Below are 21956 nucleotides of genomic sequence, written 5' to 3'. Positions count from 1 at the left end.
AGGTAAGTAAGACACTTACAGGGTTCAGTTCTTGGTCCAAGGTAGCCCACCGTTGGGGGTTCAGAGCAACCCCAAAGTTACCACACCAGCAGCTCAGGGCCGGTCAGGTGCAGAGTTCAAAGTGGTGCCCAAAACGCATAGGCTTCAATGGAGAGAAGGGGGTGCCCCGGTTCCGGTCTGCTTGCAGGTAAGTACCCGCGTCTTCGGAGGGCAGACCAGGGGGGTTTTGTAGGGCACCGGGGGGGACACAAGCCCACACAGAAATTTCACCCTCAGCGGCGCGGGGGCGGCCGGGTGCAGTGTTAGAACAAGCGTCGGGTTCGCAATGGAAGTCAATGAGAGATCAAGGGATCTCTTCAGCGCTGCAGGCAGGCAAGGGGGGGCTTCCTCGGGGAAACCTCCACTTGGGCAAGGGAGAGGGACTCCTGGGGGTCACTTCTGCAGTGAAAGTCCGGTCCTTCAGGTCCTGGGGGCTGCGGGTGCAGGGTCTTTTCCAGGCGTCGGGACTTAGGTTTCAGAGAGTCGCGGTCAGGGGAAGCCTCGGGATTCCCTCTGCAGGCGACGCTGTGGGGGCTCAGGGGGGACAGGTTTTGGTACTCACAGTCGTAGAGTAGTCCGGGGGTCCTCCCTGAGGTGTTGGTTCTCCACCAGCCGAGTCGGGGTCGCCGGGTGCAGTGTTGCAAGTCTCACGCTTCTTGCGGGGAGATTGCAGGGTTCTTTAAAGCTGCTCCTTTGGATAAAGTTGCAGTCTTTTTGGAGCAGGTCCGCTGTCCTCAGGAGTTTCTTGTCGTCGAAGCAGGGCAGTCCTCAGAGGATTTAGAGGTCGCTGGTCCCTTTGGAAGGCGTCGCTGGAGCAGAGTTCTTTGGAAGGCAGGAGACAGGCCGGTGAGTTTCTGGAGCCAAGGCAGTGGTTGTCTTCTGGTCTTCCTCTGCAGGGGTTTTCAGCTAGGCAGTCCTTCTTCTTGTTGTTGCAGGAATCTAATTTTCTAGGGTTCAGGGTAGCCCTTAAATACTAAATTTAAGGGCGTGTTTAGGTCTGGGGGGTTAGTAGCCAATGGCTACTAGCCCTGAGGGTGGGTACACCCTCTTTGTGCCTCCTCCCAAGGGGAGGGGGTCACAATCCTAACCCTATTGGGGGAATCCTCCATCTGCAAGATGGAGGATTTCTAAAAGTTAGAGTCACCTCAGCTCAGGACACCTTAGGGGCTGTCCTGACTGGCCAGTGACTCCTCCTTGTTATTCTCATTATTTTCTCCGGCCTTGCCGCCAAAAGTGGGGGCCGGGGCCGGAGGGGGCGGGCAACTCCACTAGCTGGAGTGTCCTGCGGTGCTGTGACAAAGGGGTGAGCCTTTGAGGCTCACCGCCAGGTGTTACAGCTCCTGCCTGGGGGAGGTGTTAGCATCTCCACCCAGTGCAGGCTTTGTTACTGGCCTCAGAGTGACAAAGGCACTCTCCCCATGTGGCCAGCAACATGTCTCTAGTGTGGCAGGCTGCTGGAACTAGTCAGCCTACACAGATAGTCGGTTAAGTTTCAGGGGGCACCTCTAAGGTGCCCTCTGGGGTGTATTTTGCAATAAAATGTACACTGGCATCAGTGTGCATTTATTGTGCTGAGAAGTTTGATACCAAACTTCCCAGTTTTCAGTGTAGCCATTATGGTGCTGTGGAGTTCGTGTAAAACAGACTCCCAGACCATATACTCTTATGGCTACCCTGCACTTACAATGTCTAAGGTTTTGCTTAGACACTGTAGGGGTACAGTGCTCATGCACTGGTACCCTCACCTATGGTATAGTGCACCCTGCCTTAGGGCTGTAAGGCCTGCTAGAGGGGTGTCTTACCTATACTGCATAGGCAGTGAGAGGCTGGCATGGCACCCTGAGGGGAGTGCCATGTCGACGTACTCGTTTTGTCGTCACTAGCACACACAAGCTGGCAAGCAGTGTGTCTGTGCTGAGTGAGAGGTCTCCAGGGTGGCATAAGACATGCTGCAGCCCTTAGAGACCTTCCTTGGCATCAGGGCCCTTGGTACTAGAAGTACCAGTTACAAGGGACTTATCTGGATGCCAGGGTCTGCCAATTGTGGATACAAAAGTACAGGTTAGGGAAAGAACACTGGTGCTGGGGCCTGGTTAGCAGGCCTCAGCACACTTTCAATTGTAAACATAGCATCAGCAAAGGCAAAAAGTCAGGGGGCAACCATGCCAAGGAGGCATTTCCTTACACAACCCCCCCCCCAAACGAAAGAGGATGAGACTAACCTTTCCCAAGAGAGTCTTCATTTTCTAAGTGGAAGAACCTGGAAAGGCCATCTGCATTGGCATGGGCAGTCCCAGGTCTGTGTTCCACTATAAAGTCCATTCCCTGTAGGGAGATGGACCACCTCAACAGTTTAGGATTTTCACCTTTCATTTGCATCAGCCATTTGAGAGGTCTGTGGTCAGTTTGAACTAGGAAGTGAGTCCCAAAGAGGTATGGTCTCAGCTTCTTCAGGGACCAAACCACAGCAAAGGCCTCCCTCTCAATGGCACTCCAACGCTGCTCCCTGGGGAGTAACCTCCTGCTAATGAAAGCAACAGGCTGGTCAAGGCCATCATAATTTGTTTGGGACAAAACTGCCCCTATCCCATGTTCAGAGGCATCTGTCTGCACAATGAACTGCTTAGAATAATCTGGAGCTTTTAGAACTGGTGCTGAGCACATTGCTTGTTTCAGGGTGTCAAAGGCCTGTTGGCATTCCACAGTCCAGTTCACTTTCTTGGGCATTTTCTTGGAGGTGAGTTCAGTGAGGGCTGTCACAATGGATCCATATCCCTTCACAAACCTCCTGTAATACCCAGTCAAACCAAGGAATGCCCTGACTTGAGTCTGGGTTTTTGGAGCTACCCAGTCCAGAATAGTCTGGATCTTGGGTTGGAGTGGCTGAACTTGGCCTCCACCTACAAGGTGTCCCAAGTAAACCACAGTTCCCTGCCCTATCTGGCATTTGGATGCCTTGATAGAGAGGCCTGCAGATTGCAGAGCCTTCAAAACCTTCTTCAGGTGGACCAGGTGATCCTGCCAGGTGGAGCTAAAGACAGCAATATCATCAAGATAAGCTGTGCTAAAGGACTCCAAGCCAGCAAGGACTTGACTCACCAACCTTTGGAAAGTGGCAGGGGCATTCTTTAAACCAAAGGGCATAACAGTAAACTGATAATGCCCATCAGGTGTGGAGAATGCTGTTTTCTCTTTTGCTCCAGGTGCCATTTTTATTTGCCAGTACCCTGCTGTCAAGTCAAAGGTACTTAAGAATTTGGCAGCACCTAATTTGTCTATGAGCTCATCAGCTCTAGGAATTGGATGAGCATCTGTCTTGGTGACAGAGTTGAGCCCTCTGTAGTCCACACAAAACCTCATCTCTTTCTTTCCATCTTTGGTGTGAGGTTTGGGGACTAAGACCACTGGGCTAGCCCAGGGGCTGTCAGAGCGCTCAATTACTCCCAATTCCAGCATCTTGTGGACTTCCACCTTGATGCTTTCCTTAACATGGTCAGACTGTCTAAAAATTTTGTTTTTGACAGGCATGCTGTCTCCTGTGTCCACATCATGGGTACACAGGTGTGTCTGACCAGGGGTTAGGGAGAAGAGTTCAGGAAACTGTTGTAGGACTCTCCTACAATCAGCTTGCTGTTGGCCAGAGAGGGTGTCTGAGTAGATCACTCCATCTACTGAGCCATCTTTTGGGTCTGATGACAGAAGATCAGGGAGAGGTTCACTCTCTGCCTCCTGATCCTCATCTGTTACCATCAACAGATTTACATCAGCCCTGTCATGGAAGAGCTTAAGGCGGTTCACATGGATCACCCTCTTGGGGCTCCTGCTTGTGCCCAGGTCCACCAGGTAGGTGACCTGACTCTTCCTTTCTAGCACTGGGTAAGGGCCACTCCATTTGTCCTGGAGTGCCCTGGGAGCCACAGGCTCCAGAACCCAGACTTTCTGCCCTGGTTGGAACTCAACCATTGCAGCCTTTTGGTCATACCAAAACTTCTGGAGCTGTTGGCTGGCCTCAAGGTTTTTGGTTACCTTTTCCATGTACTCTGCCATTCTAGAGCGAAGGCCAAGTACATAGTCCACTATGTCTTGTTTAGGCTCATGAAGAGGTCTCTCCCAGCCTTCTTTAACAAGAGCAAGTGGTCCCCTTACAGGGTGACCAAACAGAAGTTCAAAGGGTGAGAATCCTACTCCCTTCTGTGGCACCTCTCTGTAAGCAAAAAGCAGACATGGCAAGAGGACATCCCATCTCCTTTTGAGTTTTTCTGGTAGCCCCATGATCATGCCTTTTAATGTCTTGTTGAATCTCTCAACTAAGCCATTAGTTTGTGGATGGTATGGTGTAGTGAATTTGTAAGTCACTCCACACTCATTCCACATGTGTTTTAGGTATGCTGACATGAAGTTGGTACCTCTGTCAGACACCACCTCCTTAGGGAAACCCACTCTGGTAAAGATACCAATGAGGGCCTTGGCTACTGCAGGGGCAGTAGTCGACCTAAGGGGAATAGCTTCAGGATACCTAGTAGCATGATCCACTACTACTAGGATGTACATATTTCCTGAGGCTGTGGGAGGTTCCAGTGGACCAACTATGTCCACACCCACTCTTTCAAAGGGGACCCCCACCACTGGAAGTGGAATGAGGGGGGGCCTTTGGGTGCCCACCTGTCTTACCACTGGATTGACAGGTGGGGCAGGAGAGGCAAAACTCCTTAACCTTCTGGGACATATTGGGCCAGTAGAAGTGGTTGACTAACCTCTCCCACGTCTTGGTTTGTCCCAAATGCCCAGCAAGGGGAATATCATGGGCTAAGGTCAGAATAAACTCTCTGAACGACTGAGGCACTACCACTCTCCTAGTGGCACCAGGTTTGGGGTCTCTGGCCTCAGTGTACAGGAGTCCATCTTCCCAATAGACCCTATGTGTTCCATTTTTCTTGCCCTTGGACTCTTCAGCAGCTTGCTGCCTAAGGCCTTCAAGAGAGGGACAGGTTTCTTGTCCCTTACACAGCTCCTCCCTTGAGGGTCCCCCTGGGCCTAAGAGCTCAACCTGATAAGGTTCCAGCTCCAAAGGCTCAGTTCCCTCAGAGGGCAGAACTTCTTCCTGAGAAGAGAGGTTCTCTTTTTCTGACTGTGTTGTAGTTGGTTTCCCAACTGACTTTCCTTTTCTCTTGGTAGGCTGGGCCATTCTTCCAGGCTCCAGCTCTACTTTTTCACCCTGTGCCTTGCATTGTGCTCTTGTTTTTACACACACCAGTTCAGGGATACCCAGCATGGCTGCATGGGTTTTTAGTTCTACCTCAGCCCATGCTGAGGACTCCAGGTCATTTCCAAGCAGACAGTCTACTGGGATGTTTGAGGAGACCACCACCTGTTTCAGGCCATTGACCCCTCCCCATTCTAAAGTTACCATTGCCATGGGATGTGCTTTAGTCTGATTGTCAGCATTGGTGACTGTATAGGTTTTTCCAGTCATGTATTGGCCAGGGGAAACCAGTTTCTCTGTCACCATGGTGACACTGGCACCTGTATCCCTCAGGCCCTCTACACTTGTCCCATTAATAAAGAGCTGCTGCCTGTATTTTTGCATGTTAGGCGGCCAGGCAGCTAGTGTGGCTAAATCCACCCCACCCTCAGAGACTAGAGTAGCTTCAGTGTGGACCCTGATTTGCTCTGGGCACACTGTTGATCCCACTTGGAGACTAGCCATTCCAGTGTTACCTGGATTGGAGTTTGGAGTGGAACTTTTCTTGGGACAGGCCTTGTCTCCAGTTTGGTGTCCAGACTGACTACAGTTACGACACCAGGCCTTTTTGGGATCAAAGTTTTTACCCTTGTACCCAGGATTGTTTTGTGAAGAGGCTCTGGGCCCACCCTCCTGTGCAGGTTTTTGGGGGCCTGTAGAAGACTCTTTACTATTTTTATTTTTGGCTGTCTCACCACCTTTCCCCTGGGGAGGTTTTGTGACCCCTTTCTTTTGGTCACCCCCTGTGGAAGTTTTGGACACCCTTGTCTTGACCCAATGGTCCGCCTTCTTTCCCAATTCTTGGGGAGAAATTGGTCCTAGGTCTACCAGATGCTGATGCAGTTTATCATTGAAACAATTACTTAACAGGTGTTCTTTCACAAATAAATTGTACAGCCCATCATAATTACTTACACCACTGCCTTGAATCCAACCATCTAGTGTTTTTACTGAGTAGTCTACAAAGTCAACCCAGGTCTGGCTCGAGGATTTTTGAGCCCCCCTGAATCTAATCCTATACTCCTCAGTGGAGAATCCAAAGCCCTCAATCAGGGTACCCTTCATGAGGTCATAAGATTCTGCATCTTTTCCAGAGAGTGTGAGGAGTCTATCCCTACACTTTCCTGTGAACATTTCCCAAAGGAGAGCACCCCAGTGAGATCTGTTCACTTTTCTGGTTACACAAGCCCTCTCAAAAGCTGTGAACCATTTGGTGATGTCATCACCATCTTCATATTTAGTTACAATCCCTTTAGGGATTTTCAACATGTCAGGAGAATCTCTGACCCTATTTATGTTGCTGCCACCATTGATGGGTCCTAGGCCCATCTCTTGTCTTTCCCTTTCTATGGCTAGGATCTGTCTTTCTAAAGCCAATCTTTTGGCCATCCTGGCTAACTGGATGTCCTCTTCACTGGGGTTATCCTCAGTGATTTCAGAGTTGTTGGTCCCTCCTGTGAGGGAACCAGCATCTCTGACTATTATTTGTGGAGTCAGGGCTTGAGAAGCCCTGCTCTCCCTAAGTAGGACTGGAGGGGGGGAATTTCCCTCCAAGTCACTATCTTCATCCTCTGAGTTGCCATCCTCAGAGGGGTTGGCCTTTTCAAACTCTGCCAAAAGCTCCTGGAGCTGTACTTTGGTAGGTTTGGGGCCCATTGCTATTTTCTTTAGTTTACAGAGTGACCTTAGCTCTCTCATCTGTAGATGGAGGTAAGGTGTGGTGTCGAGTTCCACCACAGTCACATCTGTGCTAGACATTTTGCTTCTAAAAGTTGGAATACTTTTTAAGAATCTACAACTAGTTCTAGGTTCTAATTCAAACTTTTACAAACTTTTAAACTCTAAAAGAAATGCTCAACAGGATCTAACACAAGGCCCTAGCAGGTCTTTTAAGAATTTAGAAAACTTTTCAAATTGCAAAAATCAATTTCTAATGACAATTTTGGAATTTGTCGTGTGATCAGGTATTGGCTGAGTAGTCCAGCAAATGCAAAGTCTTGTACCCCACCGCTGATCCACCAATGTAGGAAGTTGGCTCTGTATGCACTATCTCAAAGTAAGGAATAGTATGCACAGAGTCCAAGGGTTCCCCTTAGAGGTAAGATAGTGGCAAAAAGAGATAATACTAATGCTCTATTTTGTGGTAGTGTGGTCGAGCAGTAGGCTTATCAAAGGAGTAGTGTTAAGCACTTGTTGTACATACACATAGACAATAAATGAGGTACACACACTCAGAGACAAATCCAGCCAATAGGTTTTGTTATAGAAAAATATCTTTTCTTAGTTTATTTTAAGAACCACAGGTTCAAATTTAACATGTAATATCTTGTTTGAAAGGTATTGCAGGTAAGTACATTAGGAACTTTGAATCATTTCAATTGCATGTATACTTTTAAAGTTATTCACAAATAGCTATTTTAAAAGTGGACACAGTGCAATTTTCACAGTTCCTGGGGGAGGTAAGTTTTTGTTAGTTTTACCAGGTAAGTAAGACACTTACAGGGTTCAGTTCTTGGTCCAAGGTAGCCCACCGTTGGGGGTTCAGAGCAACCCCAAAGTTACCACACCAGCAGCTCAGGGCCGGTCAGGTGCAGAGTTCAAAGTGGTGCCCAAAACGCATAGGCTTCAATGGAGAGAAGGGGGTGCCCCGGTTCCGGTCTGCTTGCAGGTAAGTACCCGCGTCTTCGGAGGGCAGACCAGGGGGGTTTTGTAGGGCACCGGGGGGGACACAAGCCCACACAGAAATTTCACCCTCAGCGGCGCGGGGGCGGCCGGGTGCAGTGTTAGAACAAGCGTCGGGTTCGCAATGTAAGTCAATGAGAGATCAAGGGATCTCTTCAGCGCTGCAGGCAGGCAAGGGGGGGCTTCCTTGGGGAAACCTCCACTTGGGCAAGGGAGAGGGACTCCTGGGGGTCACTTCTGCAGTGAAAGTCCGGTCCTTCAGGTCCTGGGGGCTGCGGGTGCAGGGTCTTTTCCAGGCGTCGGGACTTAGGTTTCAGAGAGTCGCGGTCAGGGGAAGCCTCGGGATTCCCTCTGCAGGCGGCGCTGTGGGGGCTCAGGGGGGACAGGTTTTGGTACTCACAGTCGTAGAGTAGTCCGGGGGTCCTCCCTGAGGTGTTGGTTCTCCACCAGCCGAGTCGGGGTCGCCGGGTGCAGTGTTGCAAGTCTCACGCTTCTTGCGGGGAGATTGCAGGGTTCTTTAAAGCTGCTCCTTTGGATAAAGTTGCAGTCTTTTTGGAGCAGGTCCGCTGTCCTCAGGAGTTTCTTGTCGTCGAAGCAGGGCAGTCCTCAGAGGATTCAGAGGTCGCTGGTCCCTTTGGAAGGCATCGCTGGAGCAGAGTTCTTTGGAAGGCAGGAGACAGGCCGGTGAGTTTCTGGAGCCAAGGCAGTGGTTGTCTTCTGGTCTTCCTCTGCAGGGGTTTTCAGCTAGGCAGTCCTTCTTCTTGTTGTTGCAGGAATCTAATTTTCTAGGGTTCAGGGTAGCCCTTAAATACTAAATTTAAGGGCGTGTTTAGGTCTGGGGGGTTAGTAGCCAATGGCTACTAGCCCTGAGGGTGGGTACACCCTCTTTGTGCCTCCTCCCAAGGGGAGGGGGTCACAATCCTAACCCTATTGGGGGAATCCTCCATCTGCAAGATGGAGGATTTCTAAAAGTTAGAGTCCCCTTAGCTCAGGACACCTTAGGGGCTGTCCTGACTGGCCAGTGACTCCTCCTTGTTATTCTCATTATTTTCTCTGGCCTTGCCGCCAAAAGTGGGGGCCGGGGCCGGAGGGGGCGGGCAACTCCACTAGCTGGAGTGTCCTGCGGTGCTGTGACAAAGGGGTGAGCCTTTGAGGCTCACCGCCAGGTGTTACAGCTCCTGCCTGGGGGAGGTGTTAGCATCTCCACCCAGTGCAGGCTTTGTTACTGGCCTCAGAGTGACAAAGGCACTCTCCCCATGTGGCCAGCAACATGTCTCTAGTGTGGCAGGCTGCTGGAACTAGTCAGCCTACACAGATAGTCGGTTAAGTTTCAGGGGGCACCTCTAAGGTGCCCTCTGGGGTGTATTTTGCAATAAAATGTACACTGGCATCAGTGTGCATTTATTGTGCTGAGAAGTTTGATACCAAACTTCCCAGTTTTCAGTGTAGCCATTATGGTGCTGTGGAGTTCGTGTAAAACAGACTCCCAGACCATATACTCTTATGGCTACCCTGCACTTACAATGTCTAAGGTTTTGCTTAGACACTGTAGGGGTACAGTGCTCATGCACTGGTACCCTCACCTATGGTATAGTGCACCCTGCCTTAGGGCTGTAAGGCCTGCTAGAGGGGTGTCTTACCTATACTGCATAGGCAGTGAGAGGCTGGCATGGCACCCTGAGGGGAGTGCCATGTCGACTTACTCGTTTTGTCGTCACTAGCACACACAAGCTGGCAAGCAGTGTGTCTGTGCTGAGTGAGAGGTCTCCAGGGTGGCATAAGACATGCTGCAGCCCTTAGAGACCTTCCTTGGCATCAGGGCCCTTGGTACTAGAAGTACCAGTTACAAGGGACTTATCTGGATGCCAGGGTCTGCCAATTGTGGATACAAAAGTACAGGTTAGGGAAAGAACACTGGTGCTGGGGCCTGGTTAGCAGGCCTCAGCACACTTTCAATTGTAAACATAGCATCAGCAAAGGCAAAAAGTCAGGGGGCAACCATGCCAAGGAGGCATTTCCTTACATAAACCCAAACAAAGCCTTTGAACTCAGGCCTAACTCCAAACACTGATCCTTATTTAAAGGTAACTCCAAGTTTTAACACAGTTCTAGGCACTATCCTAACTCTAAACATAACATCACTCCCAACTCTGATCCTAATCCCTGATCCAACCACACCCTAAACCTAAACCTAACCATGGTTTTTACAGCAATCCTCACCCTTAACCTAATCATAGCCCTTACCATAAATCCTCACCTTTAGCCAAACCATATATTTTACAATAATCCTCAACCATAACTAGTCATACACCTTGCCATAATCCTCACCCTTAACCTAACCATAGATTTTACAATAATCCTTAACCATACCTCAATCATAGGTTTTGCCATAATCCTCACCCTTAACCAAACCATAGTTTTTACAATAACCCTCAACCATAACCCAGTCATAGGTTTACCATACCTCACCCTTAACTAAACCATAGATTATACAATAATCCTCAACCATAACCCAATCATAGGCTTTAGCATAATCCCCACCCTTAACCAAACCATAGATTTAACCTAAACCATAATCCAACCATAGTCCTAAACCTAATCATAGCCCTTTAAGTAACACTCACTTTTAACCGAACCACAGTTTCTACAGTAATCCTCAACCATAACCTACTCATAGCCTATAGAGTAATCTGCATCTTTAGCACTCTCAGTAATCCTCACCCTTAACCTAAACCATAATCCAACCATAGTCCTAAACCTAATCATAGCCTGTTCGGTAAAACTCACTTTAACCGAACCACATCTTTTCCAGTAATCCTCAACCATAACCTAATCATAGCCTACACAGTAATCTGCATCCTTGAGATAAACCATAATCTAAACATAATCCAACCCTTGCTGTAGTTTCTCCAGTAATCCTCAGTGTAGAGTGGATAGAATGAGAACTGTGCAAGAGACAAGCAGGGTTATGGAATGTAGAATGTGGGAGCTCAGTATGGAGTGATATGAAAATAAACAAAGCAGTGGTTGTCAAGGGGGAGGAGCCCGGGGCTGCTTGATGAGAATAGAAACTGTCATTCCCCAGCCACAAGGACTGCAGTGAATCCTCACCTAAGATGGCGACAAGTTTCAAGGAGTGTTCAGAGGACAGAGGAAGAGTTTCTTCACTTAGAGAAAACTGCATGGAAAAACAGCGCCCCCATGCTAAAGTACCCCTGGAAGGGTAAGTGTGTGTGTCCAGCTCCCACCTCTTCCGGGTAGTTGGCCTGGCATCTAATCAGTAATTAGCCAAGGGAGCTCATTTTGAAGCTGAGTCACTGCATGTGCCCCCCCCCCCACCCCACCCCCACCAGCCAAACCCGTTCAAAGGCCACTAACTACAGACTCAAGGGATGACTTGTGGATCAGAGGTCCAGTACAAGGACCAGCCTCCCCTGCACCTCAGGACCGCCCCAACACTCCAGCGGTTCAGGAAAGGCCTCCAGACCCGGCTGCTCCAATGAACAGAGCACCAGAAGCAGCTAGCAATCCCAGAGCCTTGAGGCCCCCACGGGTGGTCAATCGCTGTACTTTACTGATTGATGGAATGATTGAGGGATGCTCACATTAGAAAGCTATACACATTTGAGTGTAAACCAGCTGGCCGCTAGATGGCGCCAGGGCAAGAAATATTTCCTCCAAACTTCTCCACCAGATGCAGGAAGGACCGGCTTTAGGGCAGTGCAGGTGGTGGGTGGCACCGGATGCTGATCTGAATTGGGGGGCGCTGACCTCAGAGGGGCGCTGTGTTTAGCAATAACTTAGAAACTTGCGATTTAAAAGCACTCCCTGAAAAGTTTCTTGTGGGTTCATTCTTCAGGAAGCACTTAAAAAGTCAAGATACCTCTTGTGATTAATGTTCCTGCTAGGAAGGGAGATGGGAGTTTGTGGCAGCTTTGACTCGCCATAAAGTAGCGCAGAGGGTTAATGTGCCTGCTGCAAAGAGCACAACTATATTTTATGTGGATAGCTGAGTGGATTAGTAGAATCAGCCTTTACAAGCGCTTTAAATGAACATATGTGAAAGTGGGTCTATGGAGAGATGGGGGGCACATTTGCTGGGTGGTAGTGAGGGGGTGGTCGCTGAAGCCGGCCCTGGCAGTAAACATACTGATACGTATTAACAAAAGAGACTCTGTGGGTTAAAGAGACCAGGTTTAATCCGAATATACCGCAGTAATAAGCAAGGGGGCGGCTCAGGCAACGCCTTCTTGAGATGGCTGGAGAGCGAGTGTTACCTGTGAGAAGTGACGTCACAGTACGTGACACACCTGGGTCTCAGCATCTCTCCTGGACCGGTGCGTGCACAGGTGCCCAGTACACCTGCAGCATCCCAGACACACACCTGCATCGCAGCTGAAACCCTGGGAGGGGGCACGACAGAAGGGGCAGGGGTAAGGGGGCATGAGACCGGGGTACACAGGTCGTGCCACGATGCCCCCCATTTGTTCTCTTCCTGGTGAGGAGGGGTGCTGGGGAGTGGGCACAGGAGCAGGGCATGAATGTGCCCCTCGCTGGAAGGCAGGGCACAGCGGGTCAGCATGGCATGGGCTGAGCACAGGGGGGCCGGAGGGGTGGCACCGCGGGGAGGCCCTTCAGCAAGGGGGTGTGCAGAGCGAAAGAGGGGTGCCTCCAAGGAAGAGTGACGTCCAGGAGGGGGGTGTGGCAGAGTGAAAGGGGGTGCCTCCAAGGAGGAGTGACCTCCGGGAGGGGGCGGGGCTCCCTGGCTCTACAAGACGGAGTCTGCCCGTACATGCCCCAGTCCTCCTGGAAGCTGCCCCTCTGCCAGTGCCAGCCTCCTCCGTGCCCTCCGGCCCGCAGCGCCCGTCTCACCGGTGAGTGCATCTCCAGCTTCCGCAGCAGGCTGGTGCCCGGGGGTGAGGGCACCAGTTACACGGGTGCAGCGGCATGTGTTTACCCGGCGCCGTACTGTACGATGTATTCACCGGGACACCGCACTTACTGCGCTGTTCACCAGAGTATAGCCGCGAACCCAGGGCTCTTTCCCGTGGAGCATCTGCTCCTGAGAGTACTAGACATGGAATGTACGAGTACTGGTACTCGGTATATCAGAGCACCTCTGCGATCTGCAGAAGTACTGGTACTCGTCTGATATACAGAACTATTGGTACTCGGTATATCAGAGCACCCGTGTGATCTACAGAAGTAGTGCCGGTACGCAGTATATCGGAGTATCTCTGTGATCTACAGAAGTACCGGTACTCGGTATATCAGAGCACCAGTGTGATCTGTAGAAGTACCGGTACTCGGTATATCCGAGCACCCGCGCGATCTACAGAAGTACCGGTACTATGTATATCAGAGCACTGCCGTGATCTACAGAGGTACCGGTACTCGGTATATCAGAGCACCCGTGTGATCTGTAGAAGTACCGGTACTCGGTATATCAGAACACCCGCGTGATCTGCAGAAGTACCAGTACTCTGTATATCAGAGCACCCGCGTGATCTACAGAAGTACTGGTACTCGGTATATCAGAGCACCTCTGTGATCTGCAGAAGTACTGGTACTCGTGTGATATACAGAACTATTGGTACTCGGTAGATCAGAGCACCCGTGTGATCTACAGAAGTAATGCCGGTACTCAGTATATCAGAGTATCTCTGTGATCTACAGAAGTACTGGTACTCGGTATATCAGAGTACCCCGTGCTCTACAGAAGTACTGTTATTTGGTATACCAGAGTACCCATGTGATCTACAGAAGTGCTGGTAATGGGTATGTCAGAGTACCCGTGTGATCCGCAGAAGTGCTGGTGCTCAGTATGTCAAGAGTACCTGTGTGACCTACAGAAGTACCAGTACTCAGTATATCAGAGTATCCATGTGATCTACAGAAGTACTGGTACTTTGTATATCAGAGTACCCATGTGATCTACAGAAGTGCCTATTAAAAGTATGGCACCTCTGTTGAGAAGTGCATAGCATGTAATCCCTGCTACTTACCTGCATAGTCTGGCATATATGTTATTTACCTTCATAGTCTGGCATCTGTGCTATTTACCTCCATAGTCTGGCATCTGTGCTATTTACCTCCATAGTCTGGCATCTGTGCTATTTACCTGCATAGCCTGGAATCTGTGCTATTTACCTCGATAGTCTGGCATCTCTGCTATTTACCTGCATAGCCTGGAATCTGTGCTATTTACCTGCATAGTCTGTCATTTCTGCTATTTACCTACATAGTCTGGCATCTCTGGTATTTACCTGCATAGTCTGGCATCTCTGTTATTTACTTCCATACTCTAGCATCTCTGTTATTTACCTGCATAGCCTGGAATATGTGCCATGTACCTGCATAGTCTGGCATCTCTGTTACTTACCTGCATAGTATGGCATCTCTGCTATTTACCTGCATAGTCTGGCATCTCTGCTATTTACCTGCATAGTCTGGCATATCTGTTATTTACCTCCATAGTCTGGCATCTCTGCTAATTATCTCCATAGTCTGGCATATCTGCTATTTGCCTGCATAACCTGGAATCTGTGCTATGTACCTGCATAGCCTGGAATCTGTGCTATTTACCTGCATAGTGTGGCATCTCTGCTACTTACCTGCATAGTCTGGCATCTCTGCTATTTACCTGCATAGTCTGGCATTTCTGCTATTTAGCTGCATTTACCTGTATAGTCTGGCATCTCTGCTATTTACCTGCATAGTCTGGCATATCTGTTATTTACCGCCATAGTCTGGCATCTCTGCTATTTACCTCCTTAGTCTGGCATCTCTGCTATTTACCTGCATAGTCTGGAATCTGTGCTATTTACCTGCATAGTCTGTCATTTCTGCTATTTACCTGCATAGCCTGGAATCTGTGCTATTTACCTGCATAGTCTGTCATCTCTGTTATTTACCTACATAGTCTGTCATTTCTGCTATTTACCTGCATAGCCTGGAATCTGTGCTATTTACCTGCATAGTCTGTCATCTCTGCTATTTACCTGCATAGTCTGGCATCTGTTATTTACCTCAATAGTTTGGCATCTCTGTTATTTACCTGCATAGCATGGAATCTGTGCTATGTACCTGCATAGTCTGGCATCTCTGCTATTTACCTGCGTAGTGTGGCATCTCTGCTATTTACCTGCATAGTCTGGCATCTCTGCTATTTAGCTGCATAGTCTGGCATCTCTGCTATTTACCCGTATTTACCTGTATAGTCTGGCATCTCTGCTATTTACCTGTATAGTCTGGCATCTCTGCTATTTACCTGCATAGTGTCTCTGATATTTATCTGTATTTAACTGTATAGTCTGGCATCTCTGCTATATACCTGCATAGTCTGGCATCTCTGCTATTTACCTGCATAGTCTGGCATCTCTGCTACTTACCTGTATTTACCTGTATAGTCTGGCATCTCTGCTATTTATCTGTATTTACCTGCATAGTCTGGCATCTCTGCTACTTACCTGTATTTACCTGTATAGTCTGGCATCTCTGCTATTTATCTGTATTTACCTGTATAGTCTGGCATCTCTGCTATTTACCTGCATAGTCTGGCATATCTGCTATTTACCTGCATAGTCTGGCATATCTGCTATTTACCCGTATTTACCTGTATAGTCTGGCATCTCTGCTATTTACCTGTACTTACCTTTATAGTCTGGCATCTCTGCTATTTACCTGCATAGTCTGGCATATCTGCTATTTACCTGCATAGTCTGGCATATCTGCTATTTACCCGTATTTACCTGTATAGTCTGGCATCTCTGCTATTTACCTGTACTTACCTTTATAGTCTGGCATCTCTGCTATTTACCTGCATAGCCGGGCCTCTCTGCTATTTACTGCATAGTCTGGCATATCTGCTATTTACCTGCATAGTCTGGCATCTGTGCTATTTACCTGCATAGTCTGGCATCTCTGCTATTTACCTGCATAGTCTGGCATCTCTGCTATTTACTTGCATAGTCTGGCATCTCTGCTATTTAGCTGCATAGTCTGGCATCTCTGCTATTTAGCTGCATAGTCTGGCATCTCTGCTATTTACCTGCATAGTCTGGCATCTCTGCTATTTACTTGCATAGTCTGGCATCTCTGCTATTTACCTGTACTTACCTTTATAGTCTGGCATATCTGCTATTTACCTGTATAGTCTGGCATCTCTGCTATTTACCTGCATAGTCTGGCATCTCTGCTATTTACTTGCATAGTCTGGCATCTGTGCTATTTACCTGCATAGTCTGGCATCTCTGCTATTTACCTGCATAGTCTGGCATCTCTGCTATTTACCTGCATAGTCTGGCATCTCTGCTATTTACTTGCATAGTCTGGCATATCTGCTATTTACTTGCATAGTCTGGCATCTGTGCTATTTACCTGCATAGTCTGGCATCTCTGCTATTTACTTGCATAGTCTGGCATATCTGCTATTTACCTGCATAGTCTGGCATATCTGCTATTTACCTGCATAGTCTGGCATATCTGCTATTTACCTGCATAGTCTGGCATCTCTGCTATTTACCTGCATAGTCTGGCATATCTGCTATTTACCTGCATAGTCTGGCATCTCTGCTATTTACCTGCATAGCCGGGCCTCTCTGCTATTTACCTGTAAACTGAGTTGTACATAATCTCTGCTATTTACCTGGATTTTTTGCCACTGACTCATTCCTTTACCTTTTTAAGTACCACAACCAACACCCCTCTTTGCTTTCCTTGCAGGCTCCTTCTCCGCCAGCCCCGCCATGTCCGCTTCAATCAAAACCTTCGTCTTCTTCGACCTGGAGACCACGGGCCTGCCCCAGGACCTCCCCAAAGTCACCGAGATCTGCCTGGTGGCGGTCCACCGCTGCTCGGTGGAGGACCCTCCGCGGGATCCGGCCACCGGGGCCCTGCAGCTGCCCCGCATCCTGGACAAGCTCTGCCTTTTCATGGACCCCGGGAAGGCCGTGGCCCCCAAGGCTGCCGAGATCACCGGCCTCAACAACAGCAACCTGGCGAGGAGCGAGAAGCAGCGCTTCGACGCGCGCACGGTGGCCCTCATCCAGGAGTTCCTGCAGCGCCAGGCCCAGCCCGTCTGCCTGGTGGCCCACAACGGCACCGACTTCGACTTCCCACTGCTGAAGGCCGAGTTGGACCACCAGGGCCAAGACCTGGTTGGCCAAGTCTACTGTCTGGACACCATGAAGGCGATGATGGACCTGGATGGCTCCCTTTGTCCGCCAGCCAGGGGGGCCTACTCGCTGACCGCCCTCTACAAGCGCTTCTTCAAGGAGGACCCCAAGGACTCGCACTTCGCTGAGGGGGACGTGCTGGCCATGCTCCTGGTCTTCCTCTACAAGGCCGCAGAGCTCCTAGATTGGGCTGGCACCAAGTGCGGCACCTGGGCAGAGGTGAAGCCCATGTACAGCGTCCGCCTTCAGCAAAGCAGATAAGATGCCCCCAGCTGGCCTTCACCCTCAAAGAAACCCATGGGTCCCCCAAGCGGTCTGTGACTTTCCACTCACCCCTGGTTTTTGGGGGGAAGAAATGCTAGACGCGTCCTGCTTGGAATCAACATGCTGGTGCACGCTGCCAGGGGCAGTGCCCGACCCATTTCACCAGCAGTGGATTTTCTTTTTAAATGAGTACATTTGTGCCCCTTCCCATGAACGCGGGCAAGCCCACGCGTACCCCCCACCCCTTCCCTATAAAAAACAAGTGACAGAGGAAAGTAATCCGGCTAAACATCCGACCAGAAACAGCAATTGTCGCCCTATTTAGAATTCTAAAACCCTCAGGAATGTCACTGAGACCCACAAATATAATGTGAGAAGTTGGGAGGGGGGAGGGTGTAAGGGTTATTCAAACTGGCCTTTTTATTTTGATGTGTTTTAGGTAATTTTAACTTTTTAGAGAGATTTTAATGTAATGATAATTAACTTTTTAGAGAGATTTTAATGTAATTATATCAGTGGGAAGAGGGTAACTTATTGTGGTAGATGGTTTGTTCGTGTAATATCCTGGTGTCAGAAGGCAGGTTGGCCAGTGATGACCTGTTGGACCAAAAGTTGCTGTAATGTTAAGCAGTTTCCCGAATGTGAAAAGTGACGAACAGCACAGCGTCCTTAGTACTGTCCTGAATTTGTAAAGCTGATGAACAGCACAGTGACGTCATCTGAGCCCTTTAGCAGTAAACATATGTGGCAAAGAAGCTAAGCATCGCCACGCAATGCTCTCAGCCGTCCATTAGTGACAAAACAGCACAGCGACATGAGGAGCATCATCCAATAGTAACAAAACAGCACAGCAGCCTGAGCAGCGCCGTCCATTAGAAACAAAATAGTGCAGCAACATCCAATAGGAACAAAACAGCACAGCCGCCTGATCACCGCCGTCCTTTAGTAAAAAAGCAGCGCAGCGCCTTCTATTAGTAGCAAAACAGCCCAGCGGCTTGAGCAGTGCCGTCCTTTAGTAACAAAACAGTGCAGCGCCATCCAATAGGAACAAAACAGCACAGCAGCCTGAGCACCGCCATCCTTTAGTAACAAAACAGTGCAGCACAATCCATTAGTAGCAAAACAGCACAGCGGCCTGAGCACTGCCGTCCTTTAGTAACAAAACAGCGCAGCGCCATCCATTAGTAGCAAAACAGCACAGCGGCCTGAGCAGCGCCGTCCATTAGAAACAAAACAGTGCAGCGACATCCATTAGTAGCAAAACAGCCCAGCGGCTTAAGCACCGCCGTCCTTTAGTAACAAAACAGCGCAGCGACATCCATTAGTAGCAAAACAGCACAGCGGCCTGAGCAGCGCCATCCATTAGAAACAAAACAGTGCAGCGACATCCATTAGTAGCAAAACAGCCCAGCGGCTTAAGCACCGCCGTCCTTTAGTAACAAAACAGTGCAGCGACATCCATTAGTAGCAAAACAGCCCAGCAGCCTGAGCACCGCCATCCTTTAGTAACAAAACAGTGCAGCGACATCCATTAGTAGCAAAACAGCCCAGCGCCCTGAGCACCGCCGTCCTTTAGTAACAAAACAGTGCAGCACCATCTATTAGTAGAAAAACAGCACAGCGTCCTGAGCACCGCCGTCCTTTAGTAACAAAACAGCGCAGCGACATCCATTAGTAGCAAAACAGCCCAGCGCCCTGAGCACCGCCATCCTTTAGTAACAAAACAGTGCAGCACCATCTATTAGTAGCAAAACAGCACAGAGGCCTGAGCACTGCCGTCCTTTAGTAACAAAACAGCGCAGCGACATCCATTAGTAGCAAAACAGCCCAGCGGCTTAAGCACCGCCGTCCTTTAGTAACAAAACAGCGCAGCGACATCCATTAGTAGCAAAACAGCACAGCGGCCTGAGCAGCGCCATCCATTAGAAACAAAACAGTGCAGCGACATCCATTAGTAGCAAAACAGCCCAGCGGCTTAAGCACCGCCGTCCTTTAGTAACAAAACAGCGCAGCGACATCCATTAGTAGCAAAACAGCACAGCGGCCTGAGCACCGCCATCCTTTAGTAACAAAACAGCGCAGCGACATCCATTAGTAGCAAAACAGCCCAGCGGCTTAAGCACCGCCGTCCTTTAGTAACAAAACAGTGCAGCGACATCCATTAGTAGCAAAACAGCCCAGCAGCCTGAGCACCGCCATCCTTTAGTAACAAAACAGTGCAGCGACATCCATTAGTAGCAAAACAGCCCAGCGCCCTGAGCACCGCCGTCCTTTAGTAACAAAACAGTGCAGCACCATCTATTAGTAGAAAAACAGCACAGCGTCCTGAGCACCGCCGTCCTTTAGTAACAAAACAGCGCAGCGACATCCATTAGTAGCAAAACAGCCCAGCGCCCTGAGCACCGCCGTCCTTTAGTAACAAAACAGTGCAGCACCATCTATTAGTAGAAAAACAGCACAGCGTCCTGAGCACCGCCGTCCTTTAGTAACAAAACAGCGCAGCGACATCCATTAGTAGCAAAACAGCCCAGCGCCCTGAGCACCGCCGTCCTTTAGTAACAAAACAGTGCAGCACCATCTATTAGTAGCAAAACAGCACAGCGGCCTGAGCACTGCCGTCCTTTAGTAACAAAACAGCGCAGCGACATCCATTAGTAGCAAAACAGCCCAGCGGCTTAAGCACCGCCGTCCTTTAGTAACAAAACAGCGCAGCGACATCCATTAGTAGCAAAACAGCACAGCGGCCTGAGCAGCGCCATCCATTAGAAACAAAACAGTGCAGCGACATCCATTAGTAGCAAAACAGCCCAGCGGCTTAAGCACCGCCGTCCTTTAGTAACAAAACAGCGCAGCAACATCCATTAGTAGCAAAACAGCACAGCGGCCTGAGCACCGCCATCCTTTAGTAACAAAACAGCGCAGCGACATCCATTAGTAGCAAAACAGCCCAGCGGCTTAAGCACCGCCGTCCTTTAGTAACAAAACAGTGCAGCGACATCCATTAGTAGCAAAACAGCCCAGCAGCCTGAGCACCGCCATCCTTTAGTAACAAAACAGTGCAGCGACATCTATTAGTAGCAAAACAGCCCAGCGCCCTGAGCACCGCCGTCCTTTAGTAACAAAACAGTGCAGCACCATCTATTAGTAGAAAAACAGCACAGCGTCCTGAGCACCGCCGTCCTTTAGTAACAAAACAGCGCAGCGACATCCATTAGTAGCAAAACAGCCCAGCGCCCTGAGCACCGCCGTCCTTTAGTAACAAAACAGTGCAGCACCATCTATTAGTAGAAAAACAGCACAGCGTCCTGAGCACCGCCGTCCTTTAGTAACAAAACAGTGCAGCGACATCCATTAGTAGCAAAACAGCACAGCGTCCTGAGCACCGCCGTCCATTAGTAACCAGGGGACATATTATACAAAGTGTCCCTTGGGCACTTTGGTATTACTGAAGGGGCCACAGACACTTGTGCGGCCCCTTCTGTAATAGTGATAGCAATGCTGCTTTGACCAGAGGATGTTCCCTCCTTTGCATCGAGTGGCCTGTGCAAATGCGGGAATCCCTTTGCGTCCGTGCCCGCGCCATATTATAGATGTGGGCGCAGAGGAAATGGAGCTGTCCGGAGGCGCACTGACGGTGCATTGTCAGTGCACCCTCCGATGGCAGCCCTCTGGAAGGGGGAGGGGGATGTCGGGAGTCCCCCAGACATCCCCTTGCAGGCAGATACAGTCTCTCACTGCTCCCACCTGCAAGGGAATCTCTAATCCCCCTTAAAAGTGCGCGCAGGTTGCCGCCCTCACAGTCAAACATGGAGTCTTTAAAGCAGCCGCTCTGTATTTCACTTGAATGCGCTGCCCCAGGGTAATGCGAGTCCACGGCTGCCCGTAGGCAGTGCGCTCATACTAATACAGCGCACGCTCCATGATTGCGCCGGGCGCACCTTTTGAAAGGTGAATAAACAAGGAAAATAAGACAAATTGTATAATGCGGCCCCCGGAGCTACAAGGCTGATGAGGAGCCGGTGCTTCTCGTGGCACAGACAAGGTCAACGTAGCCAACAGGGTCGAGGGTGGCGGATGGGTCTGTGAACCTTGTCCGGCGTCAGTGTGTACCTACGTTGCTGCAGCTGTGGTATCTGTTTTATTAAGCGGTTCTCTGAGTATGTGTAAGGGGGGTGTCATTTAAGGCCCCCATGTACACTGTATATTGTAGCCTATTGTGTGCGGTTCCTAAAGTCACTCATAAACTCCAGTTATAACAAAGTGTGTTCGTCTTCTCCTGTCTTTATTTCATTTCATGTTGTGTGGCTGTTGTGTGAGTTGTGTGGCTGTCGTGTGCCGGGTGCAGTCCGTCGGCAGGGCTATATCGCTCTGCTTTGGGTGGTCCGTGGGTGACTTCTCAACCGGTTCTGAGGCTCCCATTCTAGGTCTGACTCTTGCTGGACTGAGAACGTGCCATCAGTTGTGTGACCAGGTGCGTGTCCGCATGTCACACCTCCAGAGAGGGGACTCAGTTACTTACCGGTAATCTTCATTACTCCGAGTCATCGTCTTCC

At 49.6% G+C, this 21956-nt stretch overlaps 1 protein-coding gene across 1 annotated transcript; it reads left to right on the top strand.

Moving 5' to 3' along the window:
* Positions 1 to 12718: 12718 nt before the first annotated feature.
* LOC138260897 (three prime repair exonuclease 2-like) lies at positions 12719 to 21663 on the top strand. The gene is made up of 2 exons (XM_069209376.1): positions 12719 to 12837; positions 16688 to 21663. Exons 1-2 carry the CDS (start codon positions 12756 to 12758, stop codon positions 17398 to 17400), a joined length of 795 nt encoding a protein of 264 aa, XP_069065477.1. The 5' UTR covers positions 12719 to 12755; the 3' UTR covers positions 17401 to 21663.
* Positions 21664 to 21956: the final 293 nt, after the last annotated feature.

The sequence above is a fragment of the Pleurodeles waltl genome, chromosome 10 (genome assembly GCF_031143425.1).
Source record: "Pleurodeles waltl isolate 20211129_DDA chromosome 10, aPleWal1.hap1.20221129, whole genome shotgun sequence".
Classification (NCBI taxonomy): Eukaryota; Metazoa; Chordata; class Amphibia; order Caudata; family Salamandridae; genus Pleurodeles; species Pleurodeles waltl.
Note: the sequence above shows the minus strand (reverse complement) of the source record. Positions and strands in the feature narration are given on the sequence as shown.